The sequence below is a fragment of the Thamnophis sirtalis genome, unplaced genomic scaffold (assembly GCF_051295495.1).
Source record: "Thamnophis sirtalis isolate CommonGarterSnake01/CBP01778 unplaced genomic scaffold, rThaSir2_p1.2 scaffold_62, whole genome shotgun sequence".
Taxonomy (NCBI): domain Eukaryota; kingdom Metazoa; phylum Chordata; class Lepidosauria; order Squamata; family Natricidae; genus Thamnophis; species Thamnophis sirtalis.
The window spans coordinates 72,745-84,324 of record NW_028261442.1 but is presented as its reverse complement, the minus strand read 5'-3'; the positions used below and the strand labels follow the sequence as shown (position 1 = coordinate 84,324).

The window sequence follows — 11,580 nt, the reverse complement described above, 5'->3', positions numbered from 1 at the left end:
ACAACAACCACCCTGTGAGGTAGGTTGGGCTATGAGTGAGTGACTGGCTAGTTTACCCATCTGGCTTCCATGCCTAAGGCGGGGACTAGAACTCACTGTCACCTGGTGACTGGCCCAAAGTCAGCCAACTAGGTTTCATGCCTAAGGCGGGACTAGAACTCCCACTGTCTTGGCCAATTACCCAAAATAAGGCGGTACTAGAACTCACCATCTCCTGGTGATTGGCCCAAAGTCACCAAGCTGGCTTCCATGCCTAAGGCGGGACTAGAACTCATTGTCACCTGGTGACTGGCCCAAAACCAGCCAACTAGCTTTCATGCCTAAGGCGGGACTAGAACTCACCATCTCCTGGTGATTGGCCCAAAGTCACCTAGCCAGCTCTCCCCGATGAGCACAGTCTCTCCATAAAGTCCCTGGTTAGAGTTACTCCGCCTTTTCCTTACCTCGGTGCCGTGCTGAAGCTCAAATTTATAAAAGAACGCCCAAGCATCTCCCAAGTCCGAATCGATCTTCACGGTCCGATGGAACCATTCCCGAGCCTTGGTTATTTTACGTTCGCTCCAGAACAACCTGGAAGGAAGGAAGGAGAAGACAAGATAAGGAGACCAGGAACATCTTTTCTGGTCAAAACAACCCCATTTTGCTTATTTATATCCATTTATTTGTTCCATTCCCCCCCCCCCCCAAAGTCGATCTGGGCCGGGAGGAGATCGGAGAGCACATTGAGTGCCCATTAAAATAATGGGAAAGGACCACGAGTGCTGTTCTGATGTCAGGGACGGTAACGAAGAGGGACTCCCTGGCATTACCCCAAGCACCCCACGGCATGCTCCGGAATGTTCCCCAGCCGAACGGAAAGGACTAAAGGATCCACTCAGGCTTAATTGCGAACAAAAAATAATAAAAATCTGCTCTGAGCCAACAGAAATGTAACAAGGGCCTCTCTGAACACAGGACGGTGGAGCAGAATAGCAGAGTCGGAAGGGACCTTGGAGGTCTTCTAGCCCAACCCCCTGCTCAGACAGCAATAGCAATAGCAGTAGACTTATATACCACTTCATAGGCCTTTCAGGCCTCTCTAAGCGGTTTACAGAGAGTCAGCATATTGCCCCCAACAATCTGGGTCCTCATTTTACCCACCTCGGAAGGATGGAAGGCTGAGTCAACCCTGAGCCGGTGAGATTTGAACCGCTGACCTGCTGATCTAGCAGTAGCCTGCAGTGCTGCATTTAACCACTGCGCCACCTTGTACCCTTGTACCCTTGTACCCGTAATGGCAAACCTACAGCACGCCTGCCCAAAGTGGCATACGAAGATATGTCACCCGGCACGCGTGGCCTTGCCCTGTTTGTCTCCCGGGCGTCTGGCGTGTATGTGCGGACGACGATCAGCTGTCCTTCGGAACGCGTGGCAATGCCGAAAACAGGCATGTGCATACGTGCCGGCCAGCTGAGTGTCAGGTGTGCATCCGTGCCGGAAACCAGGTGCTCTGCTTTTCCAGAGCACGATCCATTTGCGCGTGTGGCAGTGCCAAAAACCAGTATGCGCATGTGCATCAGCCAGCTGATTGTTGGGTACGCTAGAAGCCAGGCGTTTGGCTTTTCCAGAGCGCAGCATCGACAAGTCACGTTTCCGCATGACCTTTTTGGCAAAAGGTTGGACTAGAAGACCTCCAAGGTCCCTTCCAACTCTGCTATTGTATTGTATGTGTAGCCTTACTCCCAATTCAATACAACACAATACAATAAAATAGCAGAGTTGGAAGGGACCTTGGAGGTCTTCTAGTCCAACCCCCTGCCTAGGCAGGAAACCCTATACCGTTTCAGACAAATGGCTGTCCAACATCTCCTTAAAGACTTCCAGCATTGGAGCATTCACAACTTCTGGAGGCAACTTTTGTTCCACTGATTAATTGTTCTAACTATCAGGAAATTTCTCCTCAGTTCTAAGCTGCTTCTCTCCTGGATTAGTTTCCACCCATTGCTTCTTGTCTTGCCCTCAGGTGCCTTGGAGAATAGCTTGACTTTCTCTTCTTTGTGGCAACCCCTGAGATATTGAAAGACTGCTATCATGTCTCCCCTAGTCCTTCTTTTCATTAAACTAGGCATACCCAGTTCCTGCAACCGTTCTTCATATGTTTTAGTCTCCAGTCCCCTCATTCTCCTTGTTGCTCTTCTCTGCACTCTTTCTAGAGTCTCAGCATCTTTTGCCTTTTGTTTTTTATTTTTTCCCCTCAGCAAAAAACATACATAGAGTTGAAAGGGACCTTGGAGGACTTCTAGTCCAACCCCTTGAAGGGGGAAAAAAAAAACCCCTTCCCTCCCACTGAAGCTTTCGTGAGCTGCCTTTTTAATAAAAGGTGTTACACAACATGGCCTGATTCCTTCTCTCAAAATAATCCACCTCACCTTTTCCTTCCTTCCCTGCAGCCTTTCCCCTTCGAAAGGCTGCCTGGTGTGCATTTTTATTTTATTTCATTTTCATCCACAGAAAAGGAAGAAGGATGGGTAGAGTGACCAAGGGCCCTGTGTGTTGTCTTCTCTTTTGTCTTCAAAATAGTAAAACAGCCTTTCTTTCTTTCTTTTTCTTTCTTTCTTTCTTTCTTTCTCTCTCTCTCTTTCTCTTTCTTATTTTCTTTCTCTCTCTCTCTCCCCTCTCTCTCTCTTTCCCCCGCCTCGCAAACTCCGTTCCTTCTGATTCCGTATGGAGAAGAGAGAACTGAACACTAAACTGAAGAACAGCAAAAACTACCAAAAAAAAATTAGTGTTAAATTATCCCGTGCTTACTTTCATCTCTTACAGTGTCTCTCAACCTTGACAACTGGAAGATTGATGATACTAAGCTGGCAGGAATAGCCAACACTCTAGAACAGTGTTTCTCAACCTTGGCAACTTGAAGATGTCCGGACTTCAACTCCCAGAATTCCCCAGCCAGCGAATGCTGGCTGGGGAATTCTGGGAGTTGATATCCGGACATCTTCAAGTTGCCAAGGTTGAGAAACACTGCCCTAGAAGATAGGCTCAAGATCCAGATGGATCTTGACAGACTTGAACCCTGGGCCTTATCTAACAAAATGAAATTCAACGTAGAGAAATGAAAAGTCTTACACTTAGGCAAAAAAAATCCAAAACCAAATACAGATTGGGTGAAACCAGGCTTAATAGCAATGACTGGGAGAGGCATCTTGCAGTCTTAGTGGACAACTAGCTAAATATGAGTCAGCAGTGTGCAGCGGCAGCCAAAAAAGCCAACAGAATCCCAATTTACATTAACAAAAGGGATACAATCAAGACCAAGTGAGGTGCTAATACCACTCTATAAAGCCACACCTAGAGTACTGCATCCAGTTTTGGTCACCGCATTATAAAAAAAGAGGTTGAGACTCTAGAAAAAGTGCAGAGAAGAGCAACCAGGATGTTTAGGGGATTGGAGGCTAAAACATATGAAGAACAGTTGCAGGAACTGGGCATGGCTGGTCTAGTGAAGAGAAGGACCAGGGGAGACAGGAAAGCAGTCTTCCAATATTTGAGGGGCTGCCACGGAGAGGAGGGGGTTAAGCTGCTTTCCAAAGCACCTGGAAGGCCAGACAAGGAATAATGGAGGGAAACTGATCAAGGAGGAATTTCCTGACAGTGAGAACAGTCAACCCATGGAACAGAAGTTGCCTTCAGAAGTTGTGGGAGCTTCATCACTGGAGGCTTTCAAGAAGAGACTGGACTGCCATCTGTCAGAAATGGTGTAGGGCCTCCTGCTTGGGTGGGGGGTTGGGCTAGATAACCTACAGGGTCCCTTCTAACTCTGTTAATCTCTTACACGTGGACTTCAACTCCCAGAATTCCCCAGCCAGCAATTGCTAGTCGTTGAAGTCCAGACATCTTCCAGTTGGCATGGCTGAGAAACAGTAAAGTGGCCCAACCAGCTGCACTGTGTAGGAAAGCTGGGCAATTCTTTCGAATTATATTTTCTTTATATAATTCGAAAGAATTATAATTCTTTCGAATTATACTTTCGACTGTGGTCGTCCCAACAAATATCCAGGCCCACAAAAATGAAAATATTTAATGCTTTGATCATACCAATACTCCTCTATTCATCTGAATCATGGACCTTTACAAAAGCTCAACTACAAAAATTGGAGGTGTTCCAAATGCGATGCCTACGCACCATAAGCGGGCTCAGTCTACATGATCGGAAAACAAATGACTATATACGGAAACTGTGCCTGAACCAACCAACCATCGAAACACTTGTAAGGCGCAACCGAATGCGACGGGCAGGGCACGTTTGGAGAATGAACAGCAACTCCTGGCCCAAAATAACCATTGAAGCACCCGTGCCCAAAACCTGGAAGGTGCATAAGAACGCCCCACGGAAAACATGGATGAAGCTGATTGAAGAAGACCTCTCGCGAATCCATTTTACCATACGAGATGGCAAAACTGCCGCTCAAAATCGCAAACAATGGGTGGCGATGGTTCAGGATGCATGCGACTCTACAGCAAAGGGATTGGCGATGCCGTACCGACGCTAAAGACTTAAGTCAAGTAAGTCAAGCAGGCATGATGACTTACTTGGCTACGGCCAGGAGGACGTGAGGATCGTGTTCACACTTCTTCAGGGCGTCCACGCTCTTGGTCTTACGTTGAGGTCTGGCTTCTAAAAAGATGGCTTCCGACCACAGAATTCCTGAAAGGCAGAAGAGGCAGAAGTCAAAACTGACCCAGGAGGGGTCATGGGGAATTTGCCCCATCCGGTTAGCCACGGTCAAGGGAATAGTAATTTGTCGGCCACGGCATCTTTTACAATCGATACAACCTATAATTGTAATAGGCAGGGCCCCATTGTGGTGCTATGTTGAGAACTACCTGTACTTTTCTTTTAAAATGGAAAAGGAATTGAGTAGAGTAGAGTAGACTATGAATATAGAATTAGAATTGAAAATAGAAGAGAGTAGAGTATAATGGAATGGAATAGAATAAGGAATAGAATAGAGTATTGTAGAGTAGAGTATTGTAAAGTATTGTAGAGTATTGTAGAGTGGAGTAGAGTGGAATAGAATTAGAATAGAAAATATAATAGAGTAGAGAAGAGTATAATTGAATGGAATGGAGTAAGGAATAGAGTAGAGTAGAGTAGGGTAGGGTAGAGTAGAGTGGAGTAGAATAGAATTAGAATTAGAATATAGAATATAGAATGTAGAATTAGAAGAGAAAATAGAATAGACAGTAGCGTATAATAGAATGGAATGGAGTAAGGAGTAGAGTATTATAGAATAGAGCAGAATAGAATTAGAATATAGAATTAGAATAGAAAATATAATAGAATAGAGTATAATGGAATGGAATGGAATAAGGAGTAGAGTAGAGTAGAGTAGAGTAGAGTAGAGTAGAGTAGAGTAGAGTAGAGTAGAGTAGAGTAGAGTAGAGTAGAGTAGAGTAGAGTAGAGTAGAGTAGAGTAGAGTAGAGTAGAAGAGAGTTTTCCGTACCTGAATTGGGACACTCCTGCAGTGCTTTGGCCATCAAGGTGTTTGCGATGTTCTTCAGCCCAGCTCTGTACTCCAACCGCACCGATTCCAGCCTACAGAAGGACGAAGCACCAGGTTTTAGCTAGCAAAGGTGGAAGAGAGCAAGGCTTTTGGCCAACCTCCATAAGGTTTCCTTCCTTCTTTTTTTTTTTTTTTTTTTTTTTTGCTTTAGCACTTTATTTTACAGGTATGAGCCGAGGTGGCGCAGTGGTTAGGGTGCAGTACTGCAGGCCACTTCAGCTGACTGTTACTTGCAGTTCGGCGGTTCAAATCTCACCGGCTCCGGGTTGACTCAGCCTTCCATCCTTCCGAGGTGGGTGAAATGAGGACCCAGATTGTTGTTGGGGGCAATATGCTAACTCTGTAAACCGCTTAGAGAGGGCTGAAAGCCCTATGAAGCGGTATATAAGTCTAACTGCTATTGCTATTGCTATTGCTACAGGTAGTCTTCGACTTACAGCAGTTCGTTTAGCGACCGTTTGAAGTTATTGCAATTCAAAAAAGTGACTTATGAGCATTTTTCACACTTACGCCCGTGGCAGCATTCCCCGTGATCATGCGATCAAAATTCAGACGCTTGGCAACTGAGTCAGACTTACGATGGGCCGCACGTGACTTACGACGGGTCACGTGATCCCCTTTTGCGACCTTCCAACGAGCAAAGTCCATGGGGAAACCGGATTCAATTAACAACCATGTGACTAACTTAACAACTGCAGTGATCCACTTAATGACTGTGGCAAAAAAAGGTCGTGACATGGGACAAATCTCACTTCACAAGTGTCTCACTTAACAACAGAAATGTTGGGCTCAATTGTAGTCGTAAGTCGAGAGCTACCTAAGCATTTTATCCAGATTTCACACAAATTGGAAAAATGTGTACGTATGTAGATAGATAGATAGATAGATAGATAGATAGATAGATAGATAGATAGATAGATAGATAGATATAAATAGATAGATAGATAGATAGATAGAGATAGAGATAGATAGATAGATATAAATAGATAGATAGATAGATAGATAGATATAGATAGATAGATAGATAGATAGATAGATAGATAGATAGATAGATAGATAGATAGAGATATAGATATAGATATAGATAGATGATAGATAGAGATAGAGATAGAGATAGAGATAGAGATAGATAGATAGATAGATAGATAGATAGATAGATAGATAGATAGATAGATAGATAGATAGAGACAGAGAGTGAGAGAGAGATAATAGATAGATTGATTGATTGATTTACCCCCCAAAAAGTAGACAAAACATTAAAAAAATATGCATTAAAAGGGCCAAAGACACATATACATATATTATTCTCCCTGGCTGAATAATGATATATCATATTGCAGCTCCATTAGTTTCTCCCCCTTGCAAAGTAGACTCACAATTTATCAACTTTTCCATCTAGTTAACAACCAACTAGGCCTGTCCTCTATCCACTATAAATGTAATGAGTTTATCAGCTTGAAAGCTGACTGCCTGGGTTCGAGACCCGAGCTCCATGAGACGGTGTCAGCTCCCATCCTCAGCTCAGCTCCTGCCAACCTAGCAGTTCAGAAGAATGCAAATGAGAGTAGATAAATAGGCATCACTTTCGTGGTAAAGTAACAGCATTCTGCGACATCGTGCTGGCCACATGACTGTCTTTGGACAGGGCCGGCTCAATGGCCTTAAAACAGAGATGAGTACTGTCCCTGTTCTGACCCCCCTCCGTACGGTGAGTCACGCCGACACAAGATTACTGCTAGACAATTTGTTCACAGTAAATTAACACACCGACAAGACTTTGGCAGCAACCCAGACTTCCACAGGTAAGAAATACACACCAGAGCTTCTCCAGCTTTAGTATAATAGTTGAGTCCTGCAAACAGCCTCCTCCCAAAGTCTCTTCTTATATACTCTCTTGGGAGGAGCCTAATCACAACCACCTGGCCCCAATTATCTTCTATATCTCCGTAGTTGCTGTCGGCGCTGATCTGCCCGTCTTTGCCTGACGTCAGGGACCAACTCCCTTTGGCTTTCACCGCTGCTCCATGGCTCATGCGCCTCCTGGTAGCCAACCAGCCTCTCTGGTCCCTGTTCAGGGTCTGAACCCTGTCCAGGGTCCTCCACATCTTCCAGAGCCGACTCATAGGGTCCCTCGCTATCAGAGTCTGTTTGCAGCTCCAACGGCTCCTGCTGGGCCACAACATGTCCCCTAGAGCAGGGGTCTCCAACTTTGGCAACTTTAAGCCTGGAGGACTTCAACTCCCAGAATTCCCCAGCCAGCAATGCTGGCTAGGGAATTCTGGGAGTTGAAGTCCACCCATCTTAAAGGGGTCAAGTTTGAAAAACAGTTTTAGCTTTTGTAAACTGTTTTCAGTCCGCCAGGTTTAAAGTTGCCAAGGTTGGAGACCCCTGCCCGAGAGTCAACAACAACCAGCGGAGTAAAAGGGACTCCTTCACAGGTCAATCAACATGAAAGTTAAACTTCAAAGCCCTCCGTTAATCATCTATTATTGCATTTCATTCAAAGAGCGTCTGCCACGGCTTCATTGATAAGACTTTCCTCCTTACCACAAATCTTGGTTCTTGGGATTCTTCAGACGAGATTTCTCCAGGATGGCTCTGGCCCGGGTGAGCTGACCGACTTTCTCCTCCAGCCTGGAGAGCAGGAGCCAAAGGGGGATGGAACCAGGGCATTTTTTCAGCTGTTGGGAAGCAAAGACGGAGGGAAAATGTTGTACAGGGAGTTCTTGACTTACCTGTTGTGGCTGGCCAGCAGAGCTGGCAGCAGATTCGGGCAGTGAGGAGGTTGAGGAGGAACCTGGGCCAGTCCTGGAGTCTGGGGGAGGCTCTGAGGAGGGCTCTATGTCAGAGGAAGAGAGGGGGCCAGAGCCGTATGCCAGATATCAACTGCCTTCAGAGTCAGACATCAGTGGGGCAGACGAACAGCTGGAGCTGTTTACCTCCCAAAGACCCATACGATCACACAGATTAGGCCTCCTCCGGGTTCCGTCCACTAGCGAATGTCATCTGGCCACTACCTGGGGGAGGGCCTTCTCTGTGGCGGCTCCGGCCCTTTGGAACGAGCTCCCCGCAGAGATTCGGACCCTCACCTCTCTCCAGGACTTCTGAAAAGCGATTAAAACCTGGCTATGTCGGCAGGCCTGGGGTCGATGAGTTCCCTTCCCCTCTCGAACTGTGCGGCTGTTGGTTGTTTTAAATGCCCTGTATTTTTCGTTGTAGTTTTTGTGTTTCCCTTCCCCTCCTTGGGTTTGTGCGCCACCCTGAGTCCCGCTGGGAATAGGGCGGCATATAAATAAAATGAACCTCGAACCTCGAGCTTCTTCCCAGTGAGCGCATGTGCAGAGTGGCCAGACGAAGGGAACAACTAAGGAACAGAGGTTGACTTGGGAGTAAGGCCACAGGTGGATGGTGAATGGCCCCTCCCAGAGGGAATAAGAGAGGAGCGACAGGGGAATGGAGTTCGCAGGAGACCATTAGTTCATTCCTGCATTCTTGCCAAGTATTGTGGCATCTGAAAGATATCGGCCTGGCAGTCACCAAGCCTGATAAAGGTCAGTAATTGGGAACTATCTTGAAAGGCTGTGGGAGAGGAAAGACTTGGCTGGAGAGGAATTCACTGTAAATTAAATAAAAGGGATTAATCGGGACGAGGACTCGGCTTGATGCTGCTGGGGAAACCTCGGTCAGAACATTTCCATCATTTGTTTAGTGACAGAAGTTACAAGGGATCTGGGGGGCGGGGGAGTGACTTATGCCCATTTTTCATAAGTTGCATGGTCCCCATGGTCATGTGATCAACATTCAGACGCGGGCTCAGATGTATGACGGTTGCAGACTCTTGGGATCATGTGATCAACTTTTGCGACCTTCGGACGAGCAAAGTCATTGGGGAAGCTAAGCTTAACAATCATGTTACTAACTTCATAAGTGCAGTGATTCTTCAATGTAGGAGACTGTCTATTATTTCCACTTTCTGGCAAAAAAATAAAACTCGCTCACTGTGGGCAGTGGTTTCACTTAATGACCATGGTGTTCTCTCAATAACCACTGTGTTTGCTTTATGACTGCTACATTCGCTAAAGGACTAGCTATGTCTAGTTTAATGAAAAGAAGGGCCAGGGGTGACATGATAGCAGTCTTCCAATATCTCAGGGGTTGCCACAAAGAAGAGGGAAGTCAAACTATTCTCCAAGGCATCTGAGTGTAGAACAAGAAGCAATGGGTGGAAACTAATCAAGGAGAGAAGCAACTTAGAACTGAGGAGAAATTTCCTGACAGGGAGAACAATTAATCAGTGGAACAGAAGTTGCCTCCAGAAGTTGTGAATGCCCCAACACTGGAAGTTTTTAAGAAGATGTCGGACAACAATTTGTCTGAAAAGGTATAGGGTTTCCTGACTGAGCAGGGGGTTGGACTAGAAGACCTCCAAGGTCTCTTCCAACTCTGCTATTGTATTGTACCTCCAAGGTCCCTTCAAACTCTGTTATTCTGTTACAAAACATAGTGATTTGGGAGTGCGCTTTTGCAATTACATTTGTGATTGTGAATTGGCCTATCAAGCACAGGTTTTGTAAATATTTTCCTTTGAAGAATATAGAATAACAGAGTTGGAAGGGACTTTAGAGGTCTTCTACTCCAACCCCCTATAGGAAAACATATACCTATTCACATAAATAGTTGTCCAATCTCTTCTGGAAAGCTTCCAGTGATGAAGTACCCACAACTTCTGGAGGCAAGTTGTTCCACTGATTCTGTCAGGAAATTTCTCCTCAGTTCTAAGTTGCTTCTCTCCTTCATTAGTTTCCGTCCATTGCTTCTTGTTCTGCCCTCGGGTGCTTTGGAGAATAGTTTGACTCCCTCTTCTTTGTGGCAACCCCTGAGATATCAGAACACTGCTATCCTGTCTCCCCTAGTCCTTCTTTCTATTAAACTAGACATACCCAGTTCCTGCAACCGTTCTTCATATGTTTTAGCCTCCAGTCCCCTAATCCTCTTTGTGGCTCTTCTCTGAACTCTTTCTAGAGTCTCTACATCTTTTCTACATCGTGGAGACCAAAACTGAATGCAAATATTCCAAGTGTGGCCTTATCAAGGCCTTATAAAGTGGTATTATCACTTCACGTGATCTTGATTCTCTCCCTCTGTTGATGCAGCCTAGAACTGCGTTGGCTTTTTTGGCAGCTGCTGCGCACGGCTGGCTCCTATTTAAATGGTTGTCCACTAGGACTCCAAGATCCCTCTCAGATAGAATTCTATTCTATTCTACTACCCCATACACAGAGACAAATACATTTTGAGACAGAGAGACTTACTCCTTGGTTATAAGCATCCCGGGCTTTTTCGATCAGCTCCTCCTGCTCTTCGATCTGCCCTTTCATCATCCAGAGCTTGGGGAAGTCTTCATAATGCTTCAGGGCCTCCTCGCAGAGTTCCTGCGCCGCGGCAATGTTCCCGAGGACCCACTCGAGTTTGACGGACTTCATAAAGACCTGGGAACAAGAAGCAAGGACCTTCGACACAAATCCAGGAGTATCCCCACCTTCCAAGACATTTTAGGTCCAGCCAAATGCCCACCGGAGGTTTTCGGGACAACCACTGCGCTACTCAATTACGCTGACTGTAATCAGTGGCGGGCTGCTGGGGGTTCACAGGGATTCGGGAGAACCTCTAGCTAAGATTCTGTACAGTTCGGAGAACCCCCAAATCCCACTCCTGGCTGGCCATGCCCACCCCACCCCGCCCCGCCCCTCCCAGAAGTCCCCATGCGGCCTGTTTTGGATGCAGGTTAAGTGCAGGGCACACACGGAGGCTCAGGGAGGATGAAAAACGGGCCCACTGGAAGTTTGGGGAGGGTGAAAAACAGGCCCGCTGGAAGTTTGGGGAGGGTGAAAAACGGGCCCGCTGGAAGTTTGGGGAGGGTGAAAAACGGGCCCGCTGGAAGTTTGGGGAGGGTGAAAAACGGGCCCGCTGGAAGTTTGGGGAGGGTGAAAAACGGGCCCGCTGGAAGTTTGGGGAGGGTGAAAAACGGGCTAC

General features: G+C 46.3%; 1 protein-coding gene across 1 annotated transcript in view; it reads right to left on the bottom strand.

Moving 5' to 3' along the window:
- Positions 1 to 323: 323 nt before the first annotated feature.
- Positions 324 to 11,580, bottom strand: part of LOC148042203 (pre-mRNA-processing factor 6-like) — a 42,268-nt gene continuing 31,011 nt past the window's right edge. The window contains 5 exon segments of the mRNA XM_087703189.1: positions 324 to 570; positions 4,573 to 4,687; positions 5,488 to 5,579; positions 8,095 to 8,228; positions 10,860 to 11,036. Of these exon segments, the coding sequence (XP_087559315.1) occupies positions 339 to 570; positions 4,573 to 4,687; positions 5,488 to 5,579; positions 8,095 to 8,228; positions 10,860 to 11,036 (750 nt within the window). The 3' untranslated portion in view covers positions 324 to 338.